General features: G+C 51.0%; 1 protein-coding gene across 2 annotated transcripts; it reads right to left on the bottom strand.

The window, feature by feature from the left end:
- Positions 1-3: 3 nt before the first annotated feature.
- Safb (scaffold attachment factor B) lies at positions 4-27932 on the bottom strand. Of its 2 annotated transcripts, none has more exons than XM_057771801.1 (21): positions 27425-27932; positions 24247-24331; positions 17086-17150; positions 16425-16637; positions 14960-15022; positions 12784-12811; positions 11337-11925; positions 10876-10925; positions 10166-10260; positions 4907-5056; positions 4747-4829; positions 4438-4577; positions 4268-4356; positions 3198-3304; positions 2470-2760; positions 2022-2159; positions 1887-1929; positions 853-968; positions 611-717; positions 413-479; positions 4-310 (listed from the first exon to the last, which is right to left on the bottom strand). In XM_057771801.1, the coding sequence occupies exons 1-21, from the start codon at positions 27611-27613 to the stop codon at positions 181-183; spliced, it is 2838 nt and encodes a 945-aa protein (XP_057627784.1). In that variant the 5' UTR covers positions 27614-27932; the 3' UTR covers positions 4-180. The 2 variants fall into 2 exon arrangements, with proteins under 2 accessions (XP_057627784.1, XP_057627785.1); XM_057771802.1 differs by having other exon boundaries at positions 611-711.
- Positions 27933-28000: the final 68 nt, after the last annotated feature.

Below are 28000 nucleotides of genomic sequence, written 5' to 3'. Positions count from 1 at the left end.
AAGTAAAGGGCACATGAACAGAAACACCTTTATTACAAAAAACAGCAACAAAAACCAAATGAAAACAAATTCACATTGTTAACAAGCTACAATATGGCAGCAGATTAAAAAAAAATCCTTTATACAATGGTGGAGAAGTCCTGACAGGACACGGAGGTCACAGTTGGGCAGCACAGGTGCTCAGTAGCGGCGGGTGAAGCGGGCATCACTGGGTCTGCTGCCCCGGCTCTGTCCTCCAAAGCCTCCCTGCATCCCTCCACGCGGGATCACATGGCCACGTGAGGCTCCACCAGGGGCGAAACTGCCACGCCTAAGGAGAGGCCGGAGACCATTAGACAGCCTACCCCGAGCCACAGGCAGTCCCCAGCTCACTGCAGCGCAGCCCTGCCCCGCCGGGCAGTCGAGTACGTACCCTGACATGCCTCCACGGTTCATCATGTGGCCGGGCCCTGAGTGGCCTGACATGCTCCTCTCGCCTCCTGCAGGATGAGGCACAAGTCCAAGAGGGCAGCTTGGCAGGTGTGGAGCCAACAGCTGCTTGGTCTCAGCTGGCCCTACCCCACCCCAGTCCCTTCTCAGCCAGTGGCCCTGGCTTCCACCTAGTTCTCACCTTGCCACCTCTTGTGCTCACGCTCCATCATGCCTCCGTCAGCAGCGCCCTGCCACGCCCGGTCATCTTCAAGTCTCCGACTGTGCTCCCCCCAGTCACGCCTGCCCCTTGGAAAGAGACCCCTCTGACCTGCACTGCCACACACACCAGGCCCTCAGCAGATGGTGTTGTTGGGAGGTACAGGCTCCACCAGGTCAGGCTGGTCACCCCCGTTCCAGGCCTTGGGAGGGTGGGACACAAACCTGGGAGGTGGGGGCAGCCCTCGGCCTTCACTCATTCTCTTGTTGGAGCCGTAGCCCCAGCCATCTCGAGAGTCCCGGCCATGGCGTTCAGGTCCTCCATGGCGCTCAGGGTAATGCTGGGCCAGAGAAAAGGGTGAGGTCAGCATTGTCTCTGATCCCTAGATACAAAGCTCAGGGAGCAGAGTGTGGCCACTATCACAGTGTCCTCCTTCACGAAGGGTTAGGTTCACAAGGCTCCTTACAAAGAGCCCGGCCTATGCATAGCACCCTTGCTTTACAAACGTTGAGACACCAAACAGAAGAGTGGCCGCACACAGATACCCACATACCTTGCGCAAGGCCTCACTCTGCGGCTGAGACTGTATGTCAATGCCAGTAACCCCTATCTTAACTACCTGAGTGGTGGGATTCTGAGTGTGACCAGTATACCCAGCTCAAATACTGACTTATCAAAACTGTTTTAAGGGCCAAGGCAGAAAGACCTGACAACACCAAATGAAGCCAAGCACAGTGAGCATCTCCCAAAGCCCCCAGTTTCCTGCCTGAGCACAAACAGTCCTGGTCACTGGCGTTCTTGGCCAGCTCTTTGCTCTGTCTTCCTATCTCTAAGTCAGAAGACACTGTCACCTGCCCTTCTTTGTAGTGACAACTGCATGTACAAATGAACACTCACACGGGTTCCCACAGACAACTAGCTATGTGGAAATAGCGACATCAGGATGGAGCCGTAGGACTGAGGAATGAGTGTATCCTAGGGCCGCAGATAACCCGACTTGGTGATGGGAAACCAAGGATGGTAAGCAAGACAGTAGTGAGGGTGGCACTGTGCAGCTGAAGCCTGACACAGTGGGAGAGCAATAAAGGCAACAGAAGGATGCAAGGGGCACTGGGTCAGCCCCGCTAGGGAGCAGTGCTCAGGTGTGTAGGAGGGAAGGGCGTGGCTAGCACTGCAGCTCCAGAGTAGCAGTGTGTAGCACTAGCAGCAGCGAGTGGAACCGCCCTTTCACAGCTGGAGCAGTGCCCCACGCACTCACCTGTCCATCTCGGTCTCCCATCATCGACCTTGAACCTTCTCTCCTAAAAAACATGATTTCAATGAGACCAGATGGGGATGGGTCTGTGTGCATAGAGCCCGCCCAACATGGTCATGGGCCCACGATGAGGCTCACCTGTCCACGGAGTGGTTGGGATAGCGGCCCCGGTCTCTGTGGTCGAAGTCATGGAAGCGGTCCTGGCGTCCAAAATCTGAGTGGTAGCGGTCATCCAGTGCGGCCCGTTTGGCTTCTGGCCAGTAGGCATCATCACGCCTGCGATGGGTATGAGGCGGGGACATAAGGCACCTAGAGCCTGCACAGCTCCAAGTCCCAACCATGTCCCTGGCAAGAGCTTTCTGTGGAGGCGGTAATAAACCCTTGGACCAAACACCCCCACCTCTGCCTTAGTGCCACCGTGGGTGCTGGATGTCCTGGCCTTTGGAAGGCCTTAGCACTGGCAGCTTCACAGAACACCCGCCAGCCTTCTACCACAGATTCACACACCAACAGGCAGCAGGCTCGGCCTTACGTTCGACAGTGAGACCCTGCCCCGCCCCGCGCACCTGGACCTCTGGCTGCTCACCGGCCATCCACATCATAGGGCCTGCGCACGGCTGGCCGGCGCTCCTGCTCATAGCGCAGCTCCTGTTGCCGTCGCAGCTCCTCTCGCTCGCGGTGGATGCGCTCCTGCTCACGCCTCCGCTCCTGCTCCACATGCATACGCTCGCGCTCCAGCCGCTCACGCTCCATGCGCTCACGCTCTAGCCGATGGCGGTGGAAAGCCAGGCGCTCACGGGCGATCTCTAGCCTCTCCCGCTCCTCCCGCTCCCACTGTGCCTGCAGCCGCTGCTCCCGCTCGCTGCGCTCCCGCTCCCTGTAAGAGGAGGGCAAGTCAAGGCAGAGGGCTCAGTGTGAGAAGCTAGGGGCATGCTAGGACAGCCAGGTCAAAGACAGCACTGCCACCTCCTGTCTTCCTCTCCTTTCCCCTTTCGCCCAGCAGAGCAGCCAGAGGCTCTGCCCCATTGTGCTGGTCTGCCCTGGAGCCCACTTTAAACACACACACACACTCAAGCAAGGGCCACTTTAGAAACTGCAAAGGTGCTGCGATCAGCTGTCAAATGCCTGCTATACCTTTTCCGATCCTTCCTGGGCAAGTGAATATTCCCACTGTCCCTGCCCTGCTGGCCACTTTCTGAGGTCTCTGAAGATGGTGAAATACTGCAGCAGTCATCTCAGTACAGGGCCCTCAAAGTGCCCAGCCAGTGAGCCACTCAACACCCACCCATGACTGTCCCTTCCTGCCCTGCTCACCTCCGTGACTCGGAGTCTCTGGACTTTCGGGACTCTTTAACCCTGTCAAAGGACACGACAGACCGCTTTTCCCGGCTGGCCGACTTTCGGTCCTGGCTTTTGGAGGCCTGGTTCAGTAACAGAAAGAGAATTAGTGCAGGGGGGACAGAGGCACCTGGCACAGGGACAATTGCTGACTGAAGGTGCTCACAGGAGAGGCTCAAATGGAGCTGCCTATGTCCCCAAATGGCATAAAGTCACCATCCATCATCCCCACCCCGAGACGGGTCTCACCGAGAAGGACCACCACATAGTCCTTCTGCCTCAGCCTCCAGCATGCTGTGCTGAGTTGTGAGCTCCAGGCTGGCTAAGTCAGAACTGCTGCTCTACGTTTTTCAACAACGATGCAACTCTAAGTTTCTGGAGACAAGCGTCTCACTGTTTAGCCCTGGTTGGCCTGCAGCATGTGGCAGCCTTCCTAATAAATCCCATCTGCCCTTTCCTTCACAGTCAGGGCCATATGTACCATCTCCTCAGGTGTGATAGCGCCCATTGAGACTCACCCACTTTCCCCTGGAGCCCACCCTTCACTATCCCACTTTCTAGCTGCTACAAGTAAGACTGAAGTAAAAAGCCACCTCGAGACACCAGTGCATGTGGGAATGGCCAGTACTCTCAGGCAACAGGCCCTCTCACTCAGCAGTGAGCCATGCTGGGCTTTGAGACCCTCAGAATCCCGGGTTGATACAAACATGCCAAGCCTAGACCCTGCCTTCAGAAGCCCCCTGTGACCCAGGCCCGGTGCCACATGATGTGGTCCTCTAGAGGCTTGGCATGGATGGGAGGTCTCAGGGATGCCAGACCCATGCTAAGGTGGTCAGGCTCTGAGACTTCAGAACCCACCAAGGTCTGCAGCTGTCCCAAAAGTGGGCTTCCAGAAGGCAGGGACGGGAGGCAGCACATGGCGGCCATCAGAGAGAGCAGCAGCGGACAGGCTACTCTAGATGCCTCGCATCTCTCTATGTTCTGAAAGGCGACAAGCTTCCCTCGAATCACTGGAGCATCCAGCCTGCTGTCGGTCTGACACTCACTCTCTCTTTGGACCCGGATGTCTTCACACTGATGACAGGCACACCTTTGGACTTGTCCATCACCACAGTGCGCTCAGTACCACGGCTTCCTGTAAGCAGAGGGAGGGAAGAGCTGAATGCAGATGGTGGCTTTAGGCTATGCGTGAAGGGACACGGGCATCATTGCCTACCTGACTTGGTGGTCCGTGAGCGCTCTGAAGGCCCAGGCTTCTGATCGTCCGAGTCCTTGGTCTTCTCTGTGCTCCCATCATCCCCCTTTTTGGCATCATCTTTTCTGTCGGCTTTCTCCTCCCTCTTCAGGTTTGCTGACCTAGAAGTGAGTGGCCCACAAACCTCAGAGCAAACATTCAAGAGGCAATGGCTACCCAGTTCATAGGTGAAGGAGGAGGCCCACGAGTGCATGAGGTTCAAGGCCATCTTTGGCACATGCTAGTGGGCAGGGAGGGTGAGAGCACAGCTCTGGTGGTCTGCAGGAATACCTGTCACTGGTGCTGGCCTTCTCCTTCTTGCTGTCTCCATCTCTCCTGTCAGGCACTCTCTTGCCAGCAGGCTCACTTTTGGCCTATAGAAGAGTCAAATGCTAGTGCCCCTATGCCTTGGCACCAGTGCCAGCCCCAACTGTAGCACATGGCCAGTTACCTTTTCCACTGAGATCATTTTGCCATGCAGCTCAGTCTTATGCAAATGGCTAATGCATTTTGTTGCCTCTTCAGCTGTGGACATAGTGACAAAGCCGTAACAACGAGCTCCAGGACTGCGGGCATTCGTCACAACCTTGGCACCCACCACCTGAAGAAAGCAAACCACCTCAGTACTACAGCAGGCATGGACCTGGCAATCACAGAGCAAGGAAGGGATTCTGACTCCCCTCAGTCCAAGGCCCTACTAGAGCACTGGGGAGAAACAGTGCAGCCACCCATCAGAGGTTCTCAAGGGGACTGCACATGGAGTGACAGTCATACCATGGGCTGAGTCTTGGTGCGGTCACAGAGCCGCAGACACACAGTAACCAACAGATGATGGCAACACTTATCAGTGAGTTGAGAGGTGGCTCAAGTGAGTCCTCTGAAACCACCTGGTGGTCACAGCACCACACTCTCACAGCATATGTGGAACCCAGCCCTAACAGGGGGCTCCAGTCTGTCCCCGATTAAGCCAGGACACAGACCTGGGCAGCCAGGTCCTGTTGCAGGATATGTGATAACACTGTAAACCTTAAACTTGTATTATTTACTGGAAAAATCTGTTTCTAATTCTGGTTGTTTCCGCTCCAGCACACACCTTTAATCCAAGAGCTTTCTGCTTGAATATTATAAACAGAATTAAATAAAGTCAACCATAGGTCAAGAGGCGAGGTAAACAACCAGCTGACAGGAAGTGAATATACGATGATTAGAAAGGAGGATGGGCAGAGACACACACAAGAAGTGGAGGGAGGGACATGAAGAGAGGACCTGATTGAAATGGTAGAAGACAGGAGGCTTCTGGGACAAGGACAGAGAAGGAAGTCAGCCGAGTGCTGTCTCTGCCTCTCTGGGTTAGCAGGCTTTCACCTCAGCATCTGACTCCAAGTCTTTGTGGGTAAAATTGAACAACTGAGATTTTACTAAAAACACTTGGCTTCCAACATGGGGCACAAACACGGACAGAGAAATCACGCCATTTGTAGACAAATGATGAGAAGTCATCAGGTTTGGTAAGACACCTGGGAAGAGTTAAATAATATTAAAAGAAAAAAAAAACTTTCCTAAGGATGGGAACTATGGCGTACTCTAAATGGCAGAAAACAGAACAATAAATGACCTAGCTGAGATTGACATAATACTAATTACAATTACTATCGGTCTGGTAATTCATATTTTATCCTCAATAGCCAGTGGTTTTTTGTGTCAAATATGAAAAATGGATTTAAGATACAAGCATTAGAAAGACGTATGAAAATAAGGAAAATTCTCAGACACAGACGTATGAAAATAAGGAAAATTCTCAGATTTAGACAAAAATCTACCATACCACTGCATGATGCTACTGAAGAGGAGAGACCCAAGGTTATCAGAAACCCAATCTTAGTTTAACCAGTCACTATAAAACACTACCAGCAGATGATACAGATCGCCAAGGCTATGCAGAAGTTGACTTGGGATCCTGTAGAATGTTAGATTTCAAGAGACTTAAGGAAATAGTCATTTTATATGGTATGCATGCTCCCTATGTGAAGCAGGTGTTAAATTCATGGGCAACTCAGAATAGAATTATCCACCAAGACTGGAAAGATTTGGCAACAGTAATATTAGAAAGCTGGTCCTCAGATACAATGATTAACACGGTAGAAAGAAGATCATAGGGTCATAGAACAGTGAAATAAGGTTAGTGGTATTAATATTTCTCAAGATCAGTTGCTAGGTGAAGATCAACATTCTGATTTACAAAGACAGCTTGAATTTGATGATCACACCCTGGTACTATGTGCTTTAGCAGCTCTGACTGCTTCAAACAGGGTTGGAGAATCAGGAAAGACATCAAAGTCATTTACTAAAATTATACAAGTCCAAAAAAAAAAAGCCTTCACTGAGTTATTTGCAAACACTGACTTCAGCTGTAAACAGAACAGTATTAGATCCAGAAGTCAGACAAATACTAATTGAATCTTTGGCTAATTCAAAATACAAAAAGGTGATTAGGTTTTCAAAGGCAACATCAATAGATGTTTATGATGCTACTCTGATGGGGAAGTAACTTAAAAGTTTTAAGAAAAATAAAAATGACATGTTTTCATTGTGGTAAGCAAGGTCCTTTGAAAAGGATTGTATGCAAGGTGTTCCTAGAGACCCGACAGAAGTCACCAGTCTTCTGGAGTATGCAGAAGGTTTGGCAAAGGCCAGCACTGAACTAATGAATGCAGACCAGCTAGGGACAAGTACAGGCCCCACTATCATATTTGATTCAATCATTCCCTGTCGGCATTGAAGAAATTCACCCACAAAGCAATTGAGAGACTTATGGAATGCCTGTTGAATTGATTCTGAAAGCAAAACTCAGGTTTTTCTCAATTAGTAGGAATAGACATGGTGGAAACTGGGGTATCTTTTACTAAACTGAAATCGCCTCATTATGGGCAGAAAATGAACAATGGTAAAGAGCTTACAGTAATTTTTGGGAGAGAGTTGGCAAGAAATATCCCAAAACCAAGAGTTTTCAGTTTGTAAAAAGAGTCAATTAGATTCTCCCTGATACAGTAAATGGGATACCAATTTCTGGAGCCCCTACTTTCCCTAGTGATGCAAATAAACCAGGAAAGGTGGGTTTCAAGTCAGGAGAAATAAGTGGCTCAAAGTCTTTATGATTTAGTTCATAAATTAGAGATGTATGCACTCTTATAGTATTATTAGATTTTTCTCAATCTCTTAATATATTACTGACTCTCAATACACAGAAGAATGGTTTCACATATTGAAACAGCTGAATTTATTCCAAATAATTCAGAATTAACTTCACTATTTATTCAACTACAACAAGTAATCAGAAATAGAAGCCATCCTTTATATATAACACACCTATCAGATCCCTTATGGCTCACCAGGCCCTCTAGCACAAGGTAATGATGAAACTGATCAGCTGTTAACAGGAAATGTGGTAGAAGTCTAAGAATTTCATTAAAAACACCATGTTAACAGCAAAGACTTGAAGAAAGATTGCTTTTCTATCACTTGGCAACAAGCCAAGGAAATTATAAGAAAATGTGTTACTTGTTCTTTGCGTAACCAAACTCTATTACCTGTAGGAAGTAACCCAAAGGGTACTCAAAGAAATGAAATTTGACACATGGATGTGTTTCACTGTGCAGAGTTTGGGAAATTAAAATATGTGCACCATAGCTCAGATAAATTTTCAGGATTTCAATGGGCAACTGCTTTAAGTACTGAAAAGGCTGATTCCATGATTATTTATTTAGTAGAAACTATGATTATTATGGTGATATCTGTACAAATTAAGACTGACCACATTCCAGAATATGTCTCCAGTAAAACAGTTTTTTTTCCTATTACAACATAAAGTACATTACAGGCACACTACACAACCTGGAGACCATAGGACAAGTGAAACATCTGAAGAAAAAGGATGGATCGTCATGAGAAAATGACCCCCCAAAAAAGGAATACACTGGTCAAGTGGTTATCACCCACCTCCAGATGACTGGCCTGAAAACCCAGTTCAGAGCACCAGCACCCATGCCACCGTCTTGCCTGACAACCACTCTGTGCCAGGGGTGGGACTCCCAGCCAGGCACTCTCTTCTTTCTTTCTGCCATAAGGCTGGCCCACCAAGGTAAAGTCCCAAATTCTTGTCTCTGCTGCCCTCTACAGACCTAAGTGGCAAATAGTCTTTAAGTGGCCCACATCAATCAAAAATTAAAGCTGGCTTTGGATGGAGCTGGAGTGTGGCTCTCTCCTGTAAAGCCATGCACTCTTCTTAAATGAAAATCCAAAATCTCTGTCTCTTATCAGAAAAAACAAACTTAAGGGATGATTCTGTTGCCATTAATCTCATAATCTTTTGGTTTTGACTCTCTAAAACTTTTCTTAAATCTTTCGGAGATCTGCTATAGATGCTTTAAGTTTTGAACTGTGACTGGTGTAGCTCCTTCTGTTTGTGTGTTGCTTTCATTGGTTAATGAATAAAGAAACTGCCTTGACCTAGCTGATAGGGCAGAACTTAGGCAGGCGTGGAAGACAGAACTGAATGCTGGGAGGAAGAAAGGCGGAGTAGAGAGGACCACCACCATGGGGCCGCCAGAGACAGACATACTGAATCTTTCCCTGTAAGCCACTGTCACGTGGTGATACACAGAATAGAAATGGGTTAATCAAGATGTGAGAGTTAGTCAATAAGAGGCTACAACTAATGGGCCAAGCAGTGATTTAAGTTATACAATTTCTGTGTTGTTTTTTCGGGGCTAAGCTAGCCAGGCGGCCAGAACAAACAAGCAGGACTTCGTTCTCCAACACGTGACCATTCCTAACAGTAACCTTTGAAGATGATGGGTCTAGCAATGACAAATCCACCTGAATTGTGGTAACATAAATCACTGGACGAGACGGTCCCACACCTCTTCTGCCACCAGGTCCTGAACAAACGGGACACCTCTGGGCTGACTGCTGCATTCTAGCTAGGTTTGCCGCTAAACTGACAAACACCACTCAACTTCGTATTATAAACTGCTAAGGACATTCAAATTGCTGAGCTCATACGAGACTGACACGAACATTTACAGAAATTTCAATTCAAAAATACTTAATTCTAAAAGTGCTAAATACAACCAAGCTGGACACTGTGGAAAGTTTGGCAGAAGTAGCTTCATTACTGTAAAATTTTGCTGTTAAAGTTTAAAACCTTTCCTTTTCATTTAGATAGAAGGGGAAATGTCGTAGGATGTTTGATCACACTGTGAACCCTGAGATTGTGTTATTTACTGGGAAAACCCGTTTCTAGCTGAGCAGTTCAGTCCTAGCACACATCTTTAATGCAAGAGCTTTCTACCTGAATATTGTAAACAGGATTAAAGTCAACAACAGGTTTAGAGGCAGAGTAAGCAACCAGTTAACAGGAAAAGAACATAAGATTATTAAAAAAAAAAAACATAAAAAGTAAGAAAGAGTCAGGAGGGTGGAGAAACACACTCAACTGGAAGGGAGGGACATGAAGAGAGGACCTGATTAAGATGGTAAAAGACAAGGGCAGAAGAGGAAGGTCAGCTGGGTGCTTTCTCAGCCTCTCTGAGCTGGCAGGCTCTCACCCCAGCATCTGGCTCCCCAGTCTTTGTGGGTAAAACAGAACGACTGACATTTACTTAGTAAAAGCAAGGTCTTTTCTGCTTGCTCTTGGGCAGCGGTGGCTCACCTTCCCATATCTGCTGAATAGGTTCTTCAGATCAGTGGCTCTAGTTGTAGACGAAAGGCCACTGACCCAGAAATTCCTACCACAGCTGCTGCGACCTGTGCAAAGGGAAGTTCTGGTCAGAACCTCAACATCCAGAGAACTCCAGAGCTCGGCCATCCCCAGAACTTCAGGGATGTGCCCAGGGCCCAATGGCATGGCCAGGCCCAGGAAAGCAGTGTCGGCCTGGTCAGACAGCAGTGGCGTCTACGTGTCGACACTAAAAAGGTGCCAGGACATCAAGGACCAGTCAGCTGTCAACAGCTGAACTGATCTCAGCCCAAGATGGCTTCTGCACATAGAGCAGCCACTGCAGCAGGCACTGTCCTTGCTTGCCACCTTTTCCAAGCCCATGTCACGCCTCCCCTCCCTAGCTAGACCCTGCACGGTCAGAACTGTAAGCTGGTTTATGGCGTTTCTCAGCCTGCAAACTTTTACTTGAGTCAGGTACCTTAGCTGGCCTGAAACTTGTCAGCCCCCCTCCCTGTGCTTCTGCCTACCAAGTGGTTGGAGAAAGGGCCTGAGTCACTGAGCCCACTCAGCAAGTGACTTTAACAAGGAGCCACAACACTTGCCGGCTGTAGTGGGATGCATGCATGTGTGTACAGGGAAACAGGCCGCGGTGAATTTGAGGCCTACTGCACTCCAGGAGACTGGTGTACTAGAGGACCTACCCTTCTCCTCACGGGAAAGCCTCTTTGTGTCCGAGTCTTCTTCAACAGAACTAGAGACAAGAGACAGTGTCATTCAAGGGTGCTGTAGCAGCAAGAGACAAACCCGCAACCCTAAGAACCCGCCAAAGCTGCATACCTACCCGGCACTTAGCTCTCAAAAAGGACACCCCGACAAACATGTTTTGGAAATCTGACCTAACATAAGATTTCATACCCACAGGAGTTAATTAATTTTCTGCCAGGCTAAAAATAATTAAGAAGAATTAAAAGCAATCAACCGTGACAGGTTGAGGGGGAAAAAAGATTATAGAACCAGTGTAAAATAAACAAGAAATGAAACTGCCTGAAGGAGCTAGCGCTGGGCAGCGTGGCTGCCGACTGCAGGCTCTAAACAGATCACGTGTGTCACTAGTGACAATGAAAGGAGATAGCGTCTGGTCTAGGACTGAGAATCAACAAACCTCATTTTCTGATCAGCGCCCTCACTGGCTGAGGACTCTTTAGGAGCTGCAGGGACGTCATTACAAGCGTCAAAAGCAAACTTCTTCACGTCGTCTTTGCTATCTCGGGGCTCAGGGCTCAAAGCTGCTGTGGGCGCTCTCACCAGCTCCTGGCTGGTGGCATCCGCGAGCAGGGCAGCTGTGCTACTCTGCTCAACTGGCTCCTCTAGCCCTACAGGCTCGCGGTCCATTCCGGGGCCTCCGCCTGTGCTCGCGACTTCACCCGGCGCCTCCGCCGGCTCCCTTTTCACTACTGCTAACGGGGCGTCTGCCTCGCTCCACTGACACCGAGTACTTGGAGACTCAGACTCGCTGTTGCGGACCAAAGCTAAATCTCCCTCCTCCTCTTGTTCTTCTTCCTGCTCTTCTTCCTGCTCTTCCTCTTCCGGGTGTCCGCAGCTCTCAAATAGGTCCTCTTCCTCCGCCAGCTTCCTGTCTGGCCCCACACTACTCGTGGCCTGGGCAAAGGGCTGCTCCAGCTCCGAACCTTCTTCTTTTACTGGCTCAGATTTACAAGTTTCCCCCAAAATGTCGAGTATTTTCTCATTTTCTACGGATTTAACAGGAATAGAATGGCACAAGGTTTAATCACCAGGGAAATAAAGCAATCACAACTGCGGCTCGGGCGCGGCGGCCCCGCTCACACCGACAGAACTGCTGGCTACACAGAGATTGGAAAACCCGCTACACAGCGCCTGCACCCTACCTGCGCCCTCAGCCATGGAGCCCCCAGCCTGCGCTAAGGGCAGAGGCAAGCATCCCGGAGACTTCACCCCTCAACCTTCTGAGTCTTGAGTCTTCGTTCTGTGCACTGTGACAATGTATGAACCAACTCTTCTCAATTCAGCTTGCGTCCAAGTACGTAACTGAGCGCCTGGCCTTCATGCATCACTAATTGCCTGATGCTTTGCCTTGCTTACAGCAGTTAACGTGCGGAGCGCCGGGTCTTCTGGCATGTGGAGGTTGGCAGCCCAGAGGGACAGCGTTTGTTTGCGATTCTCTCTCAGAAGTGCACTCCTCTTCGGGGGATCCAGTAATGTCCTATTTATGTGGCATTCCCTATGCTACCTACACTGCCTGTACGAACACCACATGGTGACATGCTGCCGGTATCACAAGATCTGCTGGCGACAGACACAGAGCTCTGATCACGGGAGCTGTGGGCATTTTCACGCCGCTGCTTCTGTTTAAAGGCAGGACCGAAGCCTTCGCCATGTGGACAGGATGCCACAAAGGTTGCTGCCACATGTACAGATCTTGTGATACGGCTGGGTTTCCAATCTCTATGGTCCTGGTGTGCTCTGGACTGTAAAGCACTAGAGCAATGCACATTAGAGTGCGGCACTGGTTAGCATGAGCCTCCCCACTGTGGGCAGAACCCGCTGCTGAGCCCTGCATTGGACAGTACCTGGCTCCAGGGATGCTTCTTCCATTTCCTGCAACAGAAAGCACAAGTAAGATGCTGCCTAAAGGCCTAGTCCCACTTTGCCACCAACTTTCATGGGGACTAAGGGAGGCTGACCACCAACTGGGACTTTAGGGGACAATATGGACCCAGAGTGGTCCTGCTTGCACAAGACAAGCTCTGCCCTGGTCACCTCAGCTTCTGGCTGCCCCAGACACGCTGCTGATCCTGTTGAAGGGCACCCAGCAGCCCTCCTGTCTCCCTACTATGGTCAGGAACGGCTCTCTTGGAACTGAACTTGAGACCAGGAGCGTGGCTCTCACCCATCTCCATATATGTCTAACTGCCTGGCACAAGCCTCTGGGCATTCTCTTCATCTGCAGGATCCTCAAGCTGACTTTCTGAAAATTTAGGGCCAAGGGGAAACAGACAACGCAGCCATCCCCGCCCCCAGCACCTTCCATCTCCCTCAGTGATGACCCAACTTGTCCAAAGAATCCTATCCTCCCAGCTGTGCTCTGCCTTGTCCAGTGGTGACTTTTACAGTCCTCACAAGTATTGGCCACACAATGGGTTCCCTGGCTCCACAGCCACCTTCCCATGCTCTCAGGCCTGCAAGCAAAGCTTCTCTGGGTGATCACTCTGACTTAGGCTTTGCCTGCTGCCCTCTAAGGCCCACCCACGGGACAAGGAAACACTCCTGAACACAAGTCAAGGATGTGAGCCCCTGGGCTCTAGGCACGAGCACAGATGTCACTGCTAGTGCCCTTTAGACAGGCCAGTAGACCTTGGCCTTGAATGGCATGGTTGAGACAGGCTGCTGTGTGAGGCAAGGACTGTGAGTGGGCTTGTACCCCAAGCTGGTGCTCTATGTGCTTCCTGAGAAGGCGGGGACAGTCGTCATTCTTTCAGCTCTGCTCCCCAGTGTCCCGGCCCTCACTGGAGACTGCGTGTCCAAGCCGAACACTTCAGGAGGCTGGGGGTTTGGCTGTTTCCCTCACATGACTAGCCTGCACTTCAAACTGAGCTCTAGAATTGGACACAGAAGCAGTATGGCAGAGCGACACCTGAAGGGATGTCCTGTAGTGTCTCATGTTAATAAGATGCCAAGGCAGACAGACATGGGTGTTCCTTTTCATTGCACAGGCTCTAAGTGGTGGTGACCTCTATGAACAAATGCAACGACTTGCCCAGAAGTCATCTCTGCTCAAGTGGTGCAGGTGGTAGCTGGAGAACCATAGGCCAATGCCCTCTTTCTTACAGCATTTCCTAGGAGGCACAGGACCCACTTCACCCCTTAGCGCTCACCTTGTTCTTCGTTTTTTTCTCCTGTTTGGAGTCAGGGTCTCACTATGTAGCCCTGGCTGGCCTGGAACACGCTATATAGACCAGGCTGGTCTCGAACTCACAGAGATCTGCCGCCTCTGCCTCCTGGGTGCTGGGATTAAAGGTGTGCACCACCACACCCAGCTGATTCTAAAGTTTAGTATTTGCATGGACATCACCAAACATCAACCATCACAGTTACCTGGGAAACCTGGGCAGTGTCTGTGAGGAGCTGCCCCACAAGCAGCAGAAGAGGGGAGTGTTACAACCCTCACCCTCGTATCCCCGTCCCTTCCGGAAGGAAGACTGTGTCCCAATATCTTCTTCTAATAGTGAACTTACAGACCGGGTAGCCCCAGACCTAAAGGCACAAAGCTTGTCCCCACAACTATACATCTCCAGTCAAGGGAGGTGCTGGGTGGTAGCCACAGCTTCTGAAAACCAAGCAGGCCTTCAGGCTGCCATGTGGCTATTAGGAAGCCCTCACACTAGATGAGGTACCCTTGATCCTCATCTCAGAGTGCCAACGATAATCCCCACTCTGGAGGAAAATCAAAAGGGGCTATATCTACATCGGTGTTCGTCCTGCCAGGGGCTTCACCTTCACTCGGCAGCTACAGAGCAACAATGGCCTTAAGCCTCTTCCAGGCAAGGCCCTTTCCACTTGCAACCAGAGTAGCATGTTTCCAACTTTGCTGAGAGGCCGCAGGCATGTCCTCCAAGGACTCCAGCACTCATTGTCTGGGAAGGTGACCCTAGCTGGTGTGGTTTGTCAAGCGATGAGGCATGTCTGAGGTGGCTTCTAGAAACAGGGGCTGTTCTGAGAGTAAAATTGAGACGTGCGACAATTTACCTGCAGGATGGTGAAGTCGGACGACGACGTATCCACGTTGTTAACAGCTTCCTTGTCATCTACCTGTGGAAAGGGAGAGCCAAGTTTATAATGGCGTAGGTGAGAGGATACATCTCTGTGCACCACCCAGTGTGGTGAGGTGGAAGACAGCACTTGTCAGGACTCCAGAGGCGAGCAGAAGAGCAGGCCCCTGGCAAATCTTCTGGAAAGTGCCTCTAGAATCGGGCTGCAGAGCACAGCCTGCCACCCACCCTCTTGTCTGAGTCTAGGGGCTATGAAGCCCTTGGAAGCAGGTAACCCACCTCTGACATCGCAGGAGAGTAAGTGGTAGCTCACCAACAGAGACGAGGAACCCACACCAAGAAGAGGCTCTTCACCCACAGAGAACATTAGCTGAAGATCAAGCCTCACCCCTTTCTTTCCTAGATACAGGTGTCTCCCACCATGAGAGCCACATATACCAAAAAGCACCCCAGCTACACATGCACCCAGCCTGCCCCTGTCCCTGCTCTGGATGCTGGGTTTGTTCTGACTGGGCAGCAGTAGCACCTGCTGTGGAGGCATGGCAACCACTCTAGGCCTACAGGTACAATTTGCTTGTAAACTTCTGTCATAGAGGCAGGTGTGTGGCAAGGGCCATGACACATTTACTCATCAAACCTGAAATTTTGGTGACCAAAGCCCCAAAAGAATTAATAGCCTGTGTAAGGTCACAGAGACTGGCACTTGGCACACTTCACAGATGCTCCCAGGTGGCCCTGTGTCTTTCATACTGTATATCAGTGTGCTCCCAAGTCTTGGCCTCCTCTGTTGCTCTGTGGCAGGGAGCCCCACCCCCCCAGAGTGCGCATTTGGACTGTGGCTTTTAGGAACAGATTCTGAGACCCTGTTTGTATCCTAACAGCACAAGATCAGTGTGCGGCCTACAAAGGCAAGCTCAGTAGGTTCTCACAGGAGGGGACAGAATGCTCACTGCAGGAGATCTAAGGTCCTGAGAAGGCCAGAGGCCCACTGTCCTCTCTCCGGACAGACATCAACCATGTGCCCATAAAATCCTTCAGCACAGACTGCCGAGAGGCCTGGGTGGGACCCTGCGCCTGTTGAACTGATACTCATCAAAGCCACATCATTTACTGGGGACATCCTAGCAGCTGCACCAACACTCCTGCCTCTAGCACCAGGATGACAGTGTCTGTGCCTGAGGACACAACATGTCACCCAGCATCTGGCATGCTGGTCTAAGCCATCACAACCCTGCTATGGTCTGACATATGTTTCACATGGAGAAGCCATTATCAGGGTTGAGCACCTTGATTGAGGGCAAGCAGTTCTGAGCCACGAGTAACTGCACCAGCTGGCTGTACTTGCACACCACAGCTCAGGCTCCCCTAAGGGACAGGGATCAGCAGCTGTCCTTGTTAGCCTACTCTGCCACCCAGTGCCCCACGTGGTGCCAGCTGCTTACAGCATGCTCCTGCAGCTGCTCTGGGAGCCCCTTCAAGTCGCCTTCCACCAACTCGGTGTTCTCTGTCAAGCCCTCGGGGAGGGTGGCCTCCTCCTCCTCCTCCTCCTCCACACAGTCTGCCACGCTGCCACTGTCAATGTCAGCCTCGTCCAGCACACTGATGTCCATCATGTCCATGTCTTGCAGGTTCTCCAGGCTGGTCTCCACGTCCTCCTGCAACACAGAGAACATTGTCATGGCCACACGACCACCATGGCTCTCCCTCTTTGCTGTGGGACAATGGTCTGTACCCTGTCACTTGTATTTTAAATATATGCTGATTGGCCAGTAGCCAAGCAGGAAGCAGAGGCGGGGCAATGAGAATTCTGGGAAGAGGGAAGTCAGTCTGCATTTGTCACCCAGATAGAGAAAGCCAGACACATAGCAAACAAGATGTGACTGCCTTGCTGAAAAAGGTACCAGCCACGTGACTAACACAGACAAGGATTATGGGCTAATATAAGTTATAAGAGTTAATAAGAAGCCTGAGCTAATAGGTCAATCAAGTTTATAATTAATGCAGGCCTCTGTGTATTTCTTTGGGACTAAAGGACTGAAGGACCGGGTGAAATAGAAATATCTGTCAACACTTCTCCTCATCAATGGAAAAGGTGATACATACCTGTCCATCCCCAGAATTCTCCTCCAGCCCGTTGTCTTCCACACCCTCGTCTTCTGGTTTCCTCCCTGAAGAGACAGCACGTGGAAATGAGGCCAATAGTCTGTGCTCTGAAAGCTGGTGCCTGAGCTTCTGCAAGCCCCCAGTTCTTCAGCTCACTGCACAGGCCTGGCCTCTCATCCTAGCTGGGTCTCGTTGGCGTCTCAGTGTACTGTGGTTGGGATGCTTACCGTCAACTTGACAGAATAGAGAATCACCTAGAGATGCCAGCAAGAGGGTTCAGCAGGGAAAAGGCACACATGTTGCCAAGGCTGACCACCCGAGTTCAATTCCTGGAACTCATATGGTAGAAGGAGGGTCTTGATTTCAGCAAGTGTACCTCTGACCACATATGCACACACATAAACAAACAAACAAACCAAAATGTAACAGGGGTTGGAAAACTGGCTCAGTGGTTAAGAGCACTCACTGGCTGCTCTTGCACAGGACCCAGGTTCGATTCCCAGGACACACAACCATTAGTTGCAACTCCAGTTTCAGGGTAGCAGATGCTATCTTTGGCTGTTCACACCCTGACCTGGGCTACCTCCTCAGCTCTACTACCCTAATGTTCAGGCTGAAGCAAAGGATCGTTAGTTGGAGGCTTGCCTAGGCTACATGCTAAGCCTGTGTTCAAACCCAAACCTATAAAACAGCACCGCCTGGGCAATCGCCAGCCAGCTATTGGCCACCCATAGGTGCAGTGAACTAAAATGAACACTGAGGACAGGCCCTAGAACTCACAGAGATCCCCATGCCTCAGCCTTCCAAGTGCTGGAATTAAAGGTGTGCACCACCACCCTGGTCCACCTGGCCTTCTTTAAAAAGCAAAAAAACTTACCCACTTATTTTCATGTGCATGGGTATTTTGTTGTGCACCACGTTGCATGTGGTGCCTGTGGAGGCATCAGAAATGAGTGTGAGCTACCAATTGGGTGCTGGGAATGGAAGCTGGTTTCTCTGGAAGAGCAGCCAGCGCTCTAACTGCTGAGCCATCTCTCCAGCCCTCACCATCTTTAAAAGCCAGGCGGTGGTGGCGCACGCCTTTAATCCCAGCACTAGGGAGGCAGAGGCAGGCGGATCTCTGTGAGTTCGAGACCAGCCTGGTCTACAAGAGCTAGTTCCGGGACAGGCACCAAAGCTACAGAGAAACCCTGTCTCGAAAAAACCAAGAAAAAAAAAGTATCCACTCTAGCAAGGTGGTGGTGGAGCACACCTTTAATCACAGCAGTAGGGAAGAAGAGACAGGCAGATCTCTGTGAGTTCGTGGCCAGTCTGGTCTACAGAGGGAATGCCAGGACAGGCTCCAAAGCTACGCAGAGAAACCCTATCTCAAAAAAAAAACAAAAAAAAAAAAGGTATCTGTTCTAACCGCTGAGCCATCTCTCCATTCCTTCTCCACCAGCTTGAAAAGCATCTGCTGCAGTCTGAATCTGTCTGGTCAGGCTAAATTCAAATCTACACAGACCAGTGTTTTGTGCAAAGTGTTCTCACCTCGCAAGTAACAGCTTCCAGAGTGGCTCATTCAGATCCCACCTCACACTACAAGGTTCTCTCCCTACCCATCAGTAAAGACTGATGAAGCTTTTAGTGGACAATACCCGAACTGGCTTTTCTCCAATCTCCTTACCTCACATGCACCAAGATCTTTCAGGGTTTACATTTCACTTAATTGTGAAGAAAATACTTTTTAAAGTTTTGATTTTCAAGTTTACATTTACACGATAAACACCACACCACACATGTATCACGCAGAGGTACTAGGAAATCTGTAGGGGTTTGTTTTCTCCATCAAGTGGGTCCCAGGAATCGAACTCAGGCCACCAGGTTTGACAGAAACCCCTTTACCAACGGAGCCTTCTCACAGATCTCTAAGAACATAGCAGCCAACAAGCCAGTTGGAGCCTCACCTCTGCCCACGAAACCAGGCCCTAGCATCTTGTGCACCTCTCTTCTTTCACTCCATCCTGTGGACAGTCAGCCACATGCACTCACCAGCTGACAGGCTGGGCAAGTGGCATATTGTTATTGTAGCTCTACCCTCCAAGGAGTGGGGCAACAGCAAACTCCTTGAGTCTCACTCAGGGTTTTTCCTTACGGCTCTGGAACAGTATGGAATGATCTCAGCTATGGCACTTGGCCTTATCTCTACTGTACTAAGCTTTTCGGGGCTGCTGGATTCCTTAACTTCCTTATCAAAATTTGTGCCAGTGGTGGTGCAGACTTTTAATCCCAGCATTTTGGAGGCAGAAGCCAGTGGATCTCTGTGAGTCTGAGGCCAGCCTGGTCTACAGAGCTAGTTCCAGGACAGCCAGGACTGTTACACAGAGAAACCTCGTCTTATTAAAAAAAAAAAAAAAAGGAAACGAGCCAAGGGGTAGTGGTGCACGCCTTTAATCCCAGCACTCGGGAGGCAGAGACAGGCTGATCTCTGTGAGTTCGAGACCAGCCTGGTCTACAAGAGCTAGTTCCAGAACAGGCTTGAATGTGTATATGTGTGGAAGGCAGAGTCTCCTGCTGTATATGGAGCCCAGCTGGACTACTCAGTAAGTTCCAGGCCAGCCAACACTACAACACCCTACCTCAAAACCCTTATCACAGCCGGGCGGTGGTGGCGCCCACCTTTAATCCCAGCACTTGGGAGGCAGAGGCAGGTGGATCTCTATGAGTTCGAGACCAGCCTGGTCTACAAGAGCTAGTTCCAGGACAGGCTCCAAAACCACAGAGAAACCCTGTCTTGAAAAACCAAAAACCAAACCAAACCAAAAAAATCCTTATCAGCTACTTTTCTGTTGTGACCAAAAGTAACCCAATGAGAGTTGACTTTGGCTGCAGAGGTGCCCATCTCAACAGGAAAGCATGGCAGCAGGGCAGGCATAGTAGAGGAGGGGCAAGGACAGGCAGCTGAGCTGGGAGGTAGGGGGTGATAATGACCACAGATCAACAGACTCAAATTTCAAAGCTGCTGTTGCTGTAGTTACAAACTACCTCCAGCAAGGCCATACCTCCTCAACCTTTTCAAATAGCAGCAGCAACTAGGGACCAAGTTCTCAAATGCCCAAGCCCATGGGGGACATTCTCATTCAATCCACTACAGAATTCAAGCATGATTCTTGAGATTATTTTTCCCTAAGCATGAAACTAACCCTAAACACAAACCTCAAAGCAGAGCACAGGGTGAGGTCATGCTCAGGACACATTGGCCTCGTGTCGTCCCCATTCATGTTCCCCAAGACAGAAAGAAAGAGCCTCTCTAGGCAGTCCTGGAACTCGCCATGTGGACCAGACTGCTCTTTATAAATCTAAGTGCTGGGATTAAAGCCAGCACAACCGCGCTCACCTCCAGTCGGGTTCACGCTGACTCTCTAAGATTTTGCAAAACCTACCATGGAGGAGCACCATGATAACCCGAGACAGACCCTTTTTAAACTTCAAACCAGTGAGCTCATTCGCGAAGCAAAGTCACACTTCTCAGCCAAAAATCTCGAACTCAGTTGGAGATAGGAGAGAACAGACCCCTGTCTTCTGGTCACAAATGCATGTGTAAAACATAAACTCCAAAGCAGCCCTGTCAAGCAGTGCATAGGTCCAGAGAAAGCCAGCCCTCCAAGGTGAGCAGGGGCTGCAGCAGTTTGAGGTTCTAACTCTGTATTAGTGAAGTGCTAGAATGAGCAAAGTCAACAGCTCCTGGGGAGGCCAGTACTTTGTATTCTGGTGGGTGACAGGGAGGAGCGATCTTTCTAAAACGCTCTGGTTTTCCCCCTCACACAATGTGCAGAATCAAAGCACACACATTAAAGTATCAAGAGCACAAAGAGTCTGTCACCTGGCGACAGGGCTAGGGCCCTCCTAGTTCAGAGTAGAGCACCTGTCAACCACAGCCAGTCCCTCTCACAGGCAGGCAACACATACAACACAGCACACAAGCCCAGCTGCAGCAGCCTGGGCAAACTGCAGAGTGCCTGCACACTCAGAGATCACCACAAACAACCACCCAAGGTGGCAAGGGCATTTCACCAGATGTCATTCACAGGCCAAGAAGGGAGCGATCAGAGCACTAGGACTTCAGGATCACCCCAGACCACACCAAACGGAGAACAGCCTGGGCTACAGCAGATTCTATGTCAGCCCCTGTTTTGGATGCCAGCTCTCCTGATTCCGAGTTTCTCTTTAGTGAGTTCACAAAAAATACATATTCCTTTGCCAGATGTGGTGGAAAGCACCTGCCATCCCGGCTAGCTGGGAGGCTGAGGCAGGAAGAGGACCTGAGCCCAGAGGTTCAAGATCAGACTAGAGTCACAGCCAGAAGAATGACAACAGCAAACTTTCAAGAGGGCAACGGAGTGACATTTGGGCACACTGATACCCAGAGGACAGATGTGCTCAAACAGAATGAGGCCAAAGGCTGGAAAGACAGCAGGTGTAGTTCAAATAAAAACAGCCCCAAGGCTCATGTATTTTTAAAGCTTGGTCCCCAGTTACTAGAACTGTCTGGGAAGGATTTGGCCTTGTTGGTGGAGGTGTGTCACTGAGGGAAGACTTTGAGGATTCAAAAGCCTAGAGCAGGCCCGGTGTAACTGTTGGTGCTTTAGCACCATGTTGTCTGCTTTCCGTCATGACAATCATGGGCTAAATCTCTGAAACTGTAAACAAGTCCTCAATTAAATGCTTACCTTTTAAGAGTTGCTTTGATCATGGGGTCTCCTCTCAAGAATTGAATACTAAGACAGTGAGCAAAGGCAGCCGCCATCAACCCTGACAACTCACGTGGTTGAAGGAGACAGAGGCTCCTGAAAGCTGCCCTCCACCCTCTAGATACAAGCCACAGCATATGTATAAGCACGGAACATAAACCATGTATATAAAAAGAACATGGCACGCTGGCGACGTGGCTCACTGGTTAGGAGTAAATTGCTCCTGGAGGGGACAGCTCCTGGCTCACACACCCAGAGAGAACCTGACCTTATCTTCTGGCCTCTGTGAATACTGAGTTCATCCGCATGGCCCATCCCCCATACACACATAATTAAAGAACAAACATACAGGGCAGCGGTAGTGCACGCCTTTAATCCCAGCACTTGAGAGGCAGAAGCAGGTAATCTCTTGTGAGTTAGAGGCCAGTCTTGTCTACAAGAACAAGTTCCAGGATAGCCAGAGCAACACAGAGAAACCCTGTCTCAAAAAATAAAACAAAACAGAGTTCAGTTAACTCATCCATAAGATCAAGTAAAGTTTTTTCTACACTTTTATTTTTACTCATGTGTGTTTGCCACATGTGCCGATGTTCAATGAGCCAGAAGAAGCATTGCGTCCCCTGGACTGACAGGCAACTGTGGGCTACTTGATGTGGGTGCTGGGCACCAAACTCAGGTCCTTTGCAAGAGCGTATGTGTACTCTCCAGCCCCAATGTTTGTTTGTTTGTCTTTGAGACAGTGTTGGGACAGTGGCCTCAGACTTATGGCAATTAACCTGCCTCTGCCTCCAGTGAACCTTTTGTTTTGGTGTGATGTGTTGGTGTCAAGACTCAAGGCTTTGGAAATGCTAGGCAAGTGCCCACCACTATGCCACAGAACCAGCTGCTGGAGAAATGTTCCTGCCATGCTGAGGGAAAAAACAAACACCAAGGATTTTGAAAAACAAGACCAATCTGTGTACAGTACAGACGTGCATGTGATGCACATGCCTGAGTGGGCAGGACAACAGGTGTCTCCCACATAATCTGAAGCTAGGCTGGGGCACAGCAGCAGCAGCCACAGCAGGCTTGTCTATGGGCCCTGAGGCTTCTAATTTACCCTCACACTTGTACAGCAGGGCTCTCACTCACTGCACCAAGGCTGAGGCCATGACCAGTGCTTTTTCTGTTTGAGACAAAGTCTTATCGTGGAGGTCTGTGGTGTGAAACAATTCTGTATTCTGTCACATATTTTAAATAAACACTGATTGGTCAGTAGCCAGGCAGGAAGTATAGGCAGGACAACCAGACAGGAAGTAGAGGCAGGGCAAGGAGACCAGGAATATTCTGGAAAGAAGGAAGCTCTTTCTGCAGTCCTGCCCAGACATGGAAGAAGCAGGATGTGACCTGCTGAAAAAAGTACCGAGCCATGTGGCTAACATATATTGGAATAAGGGGCTAATATAAGTTTTAAGTTATAAGAGCTAATACGCAGTCTGAGCTAATGGGCCAATCAGTTTATAACTTATGGAGACCTCTGTGTGATTTTCTCTGGGACTAAAGGGCTAGGGGACCAGGAGGGACAAAAACCCAAACAAGCTGGCCCTGAAACCAGCTGAACACACCAAGCTGACCTTGAACCACATTGGTATTTCTTTTTCACTTTCAGGTTTCAGGGAAAACACATGCATGAAAGTGACCCGACACACAGGAGATGCATACATCCCTACTGTGCCAGCTCCAACTGGAAAGGAACGTCAATTTTGTACTTAAAACTCACGCATCTGGCAAAACATCAGAACAAGCATTTCCTTTTACTAAAAACGCAAAAAGTAAAATAGGAGACTCTTGGGTGCACTCCCTAGCAGGGCACCCAAGAGTCATTACCCACAGAAGGCCAACGCAGAGCCTCAGGCTAGAGAGGGCAGCAGAGCTCCCTCCAGCACAGGCCCACATGGGCAGCACATCACCACTGTGCCACTCCATCCCACCAGCTAAGATCCCCACCTCACGGTGACCAAGACATTGTCCCCAGCAGCCTCAACCCATCTAATCCTGTCAAGTCCCTTGGGTTTCAGAAAGATGATACACAGCAGAATGAGGCAGAGGACTGACTGGGAGCAGTGCCCACAGGCTGGAGGCAGAGGCAGAGCTGGGCCTAAGAGGGGGCTGTTGGATGGGTGCATGCTGAGTAGTGACCTCCAGCTTTCACTCTGGGGGTTCTGAACAAACTGTGTCTGTGGTGGTCTGGTATTACAGGGGCCTTATTTTCTGGCAGATGAGGCAGTGAGAGGCTCTCTCCATGAAGCTGAAGGACCATACCCAATCCACTCCCATTACACGTTCAGGTCCTGTGTGACAGAGGGGACTGTGGACAAGCAGGCAGGGCTTCCTGAAGGCTCTGCACCCACAGGGCACCCATAGCACTGACAGTGGCCCAGAGGGTCCATACCTTTGCTGGGCCTCTTAGGCATCTTCTTGTTGCCTTCAGAGGTGACTTCAATGTCATCAGGATTCCCACCTTCTTCTTCAATGGCCTAAAGAGACAGCAGGAGAAAAGCCAACCAATAAAACAGCAGGTGGCAAGGCAACCCCACAGTTCTAGGAGGAGCCAGGAGGCTCGCTTGAGCCCACAGCTTGAACACAGGAGGTTCCCAGCTCCATATCATCCACAAAGGATACCCTGGGCCCAGGCTGGTTCTCAGGGCTTTGAAGCCCAGGTGCTGCAATCTGCCATCCTGCCCCACAGACAGCCAAACTGCTCTACATGGAACGAGGGCCCTGGCACCATTATCTGGTGGCTTTTCTTAAGTAATCAGCTCTGTTTTGTTTCTCTCATTTTCCTTTCTCCTGTGTAGGTACTTGTGCCCTCTTCGCCTTGGCCCCTCAACATGGGCTCTCCCCGAATGTGGAACTAGGACAGCAGTCGGGAAGCACCAGGCAGGCATCACAGGTGCACGTGGCTGCCAGCTTTCAATAGGGGGCTGGAGATTTGAACTCCTGTGCTCTGAGTACTGTTTCCCAGCAAGCACTCATGGCCCCTAATGGCAGCGGCCAGTACTGCTTCCAGGCTGTCCTGAGGACTCCTTGAGGCATGGAGGCAAGTGCTCAGAGCTGCAGGCTCCCCCACTTCCTGTATCCCCGAGGAACAACACTCAGACTTCCTTGGCTTAAGCCTAATTGCTCCTTCCAGACCCTCAAGGCACATTGACCTCAGACCTTGCTATCCCCTCCTGTGACTTGTAGTGGACACCTCTAGAAGTCCCATTTCACACCCAAGGATGTCATTTGCTCAGCAGTGGCCCCGCACAGTCAGGGCACCAAGTATGCCAGTATATCAGTAACAACTGCGCCAACTAGGACCACTTGGGGCCGAGGCCTCTCTCCCCGCACAGCTCTGTCAACACTGCCCCCAGGGAATGAAACTAGACACCTTTCTGCAAGCATGCCCCTCATCTTAGTGGTGTTGAAAGCCGCTGTCCCTAGAGAGAGAGAGAGAGCACTAACAGTGTCCTCAGATCTTCATTAGGCCTCAAGCTCAGGCAACTCTTCCCAGACCCTGGGCAGCCTCCTGTGGTGCAGAAGGGCACAGGGGTAAGCAGCAGGAGCAAGGCCCTGGGACAAGAGAGAAGCGCCATCAGCAGCCCCTGCCCTCTCTCTGGGGACAGTCGCTCTCAAACATCCCCAGGGTGAGGGACAAGCTGCGGGAAGGTGTCTCATTTCATCCCTTGGGTTGATGTAACATGGCCGCCCCTCCCAGGCCACCTCAGCAAATCCCTCCACCAGCTGCTCCTCTGCCCATTAAAAACAACAGAGACAGCTACCAGCTGGATGACAGAGGCAGAGTGACAGAACCACAGACACACAACAGAGTGACTGGACAGCCACCCTCAGCTTGCTGCTGCCAAGGCTGCTATGTGTCTCCCTGGCAGGCCGGCATCACCCTAAACACCCTTACCCACGCCCTGAATGTCCTGTGACACCATGAGAGGACGTCTTGACTATCCAGTAAAGATGCAATGTCCGTCCACAAAGAATGAGTAGGTCGGGTTCAGTGAGTGAGTTCATCCTGGTCCTCTCCTACACGTGTATGTTACATGCCCACATGTGTACTATGCGTGTTGGCAAGTCAGAGGCCAGGGGATCACCTCAGCTGTCCTGAAGGACTTGGCTAGATCAGCCAGTGAGGACCAGGTCTGCCTGTCTCTCTGAGCACTGGACTGTAACCGACCCAGCCTATTCTGTGGATGCTGGGGACAGAACGCAGGCCCTCACATCGCTGCCTCCTATCTTCCATGCCATCTGCTCTGAACAGCCAAGGATCCAGGAAGGCAGAATGAATCTCCTGCTCCTGTGTGCAGGGGTGCACAGGCAGGAGGCACTGTCCAAAAGCTAGAGGGACAGCATCCTAAGGTGACACACATACAAAGTATGCATCTCAGGGTGGGGCTCAGAGTCCGTATCTACATTGACGAAAGGTGGCCCAAGGAGGCAAGTTTGTTTACCTGCACCAGCCTGCACACTAAGCCGGTGCTCACGTGACCTCCGGCCCTACTCTAAAAGGTGGCCTGCTAGCTACTCATTATTCTGAAGGGATAGACTTGGAGGGGCTAAAGGTCTTCCTGAACAAGGCCACCAAGGTGGGCAGTAGAGATGCCCCTCCACCTGCCTCTGGGGCACAGTCCCGGAGTTCTGTGACTCCAACCTAACCACAGCCAACTGTGTGTGCTAAGGCAGAGATGGCTCTGAGGGCCTTGGCAGTCTTGGGCAAGCATGGTACCACTGAGTTACACAACCAGCCCTCTTTTTAGAGACAAAACAAAACACTACTGTTTTGAGAGAGGGCCTCAAACTTCACCTTCCACTCCTGACAGGTGTGCACTCCCCGCCTCTGGATGGCACTTGGGGTAGAACTCAGAACTTGGCCTATGCAAAACAAGCACTCTACCAACCGAGAGTAGCTCTTGGTCCCTACTTTCTATTTGTAAACAAGCTTGCTAAATTGCCCAGGTTTGCCTCACCTCCCCCCACCTGCCTGGTAATCCGAGCTGCCCTTGGACACCCTCTGCTAGCCCTGAACTCTGCAACTCAGGGTGGTTTTGAACTCCCTCTGCAGCAAGGATGACTTGCCTATCACTGACAAAACGTTCTTTCCTCCCAGCACGTACCAACCTAGTCCTGGCAAAATGCTGAAAAAACTTTTCTTCTTTTCACCCCCTGGGCTATGGCCTCAGGTTGTCTATATGAACTCTGAGTGTCTCTGAGGGTTCGTATCTCCACGGGCCACTGTATGTCTTCCCGGAAAACAAGCAAACACACACTTGTTCGGCCTCGGGGACCGAATAGGGACTTGGGTTCGAATCCTGCCGAGTGACCTTGGCAGCACCCCTCCGTCTCCCTTTGGGGTAGGGGCTAAGTAGCGCAGGGAACGCGACGTCACCCGAACCCGGGCCCGGCCGCAGAACGTTATTTCCTTCTGGTCGCACGGCTGTGGCGTCGGGACTCGAACTCATCCCCGGCCCGGAGCCCGTGGGGCCCGAGCGGAAGCGCGCGGCGCGGAGGCCGCGAGCCGCCCGGGACCCGGCGGTGGGCGTCGCCATGGCGACCGCGGGGTCCTCCGCGAACCTCACCTTCTTGAGCCGCTCCATCAGCACGCTCTTGTTGCCGCTCGAGTCGAGGTTCCGCTTCTTCAGCTCCGCCCGCAGGTCGATCACCCGCAGGTCGCTGAGCCGCCGCGTCCCGGTCTCTGACGCCGCGGAGCTCGCGGCCGCCGCGCCCGCCGCACCCGCGTCTCCTAAACCCGACAGAGTCTCCGCCATGCCAGGGACCCTGGTTCCGTCGCCCACTTCACACAGAACCGGGTCGGTGGGCTTGCGTGCGTGTGCTTTTTGGAATTATTATTATTATGTTTTTGAATCTCGGCACTCTTACCACAAAATGGCGCCGCCTGAGAGGGAACCGCTCCAGCCTCCCCTGAGGCGCACCGCGTCACTGCGCAGGCGCGCCCGGCGCGAGAAGGACGCGCTCCGACGCCTCTGCACAAGTGCCGAGAGTGCGTCGGCGGAGAAGGCGCAGGCGCGTCCCGCCGGGTCTCCCTCTGCCGCGGGCCGCGACGCATGCGCGCTTGCGGTTGCTGCGCCTGCGCGTTGAGGTGCGGGGCGGCCGGCTGTGTCGGAGCGCGTGCGCGGCCGTGAAGTGAAGCGAGA

This window comes from Chionomys nivalis, chromosome 6 (genome assembly GCF_950005125.1).
Source record: "Chionomys nivalis chromosome 6, mChiNiv1.1, whole genome shotgun sequence".
In the NCBI taxonomy this organism is placed as follows: domain Eukaryota; kingdom Metazoa; phylum Chordata; class Mammalia; order Rodentia; family Cricetidae; genus Chionomys; species Chionomys nivalis.
The sequence above is the reverse complement of the archived record's forward strand: the minus strand, read 5'-3'. Positions and strand labels throughout refer to the sequence as shown.

Bases quoted from the DNA above. Each gene is read 5' to 3' on its own strand.
- Safb (XM_057771801.1), bottom strand. From the start codon at position 27,613: ATGGCGGAGACTCTGTCGGGTTTAGGAGACGCGGGTGCGGCGGGCGCG. The intron at 3,305-4,267 runs GTGAGTGTCAGA...TTACTGAACCAG, and splicing joins CATCCGGGTCCAAAGAGAGA to GCCTCCAAAAGCCAGGACCG. The intron at 718-852 runs GTTTGTGTCCCA...TCTCTTTCCAAG, and splicing joins GGGCTGCCCCCACCTCCCAG to GGGCAGGCGTGACTGGGGGG.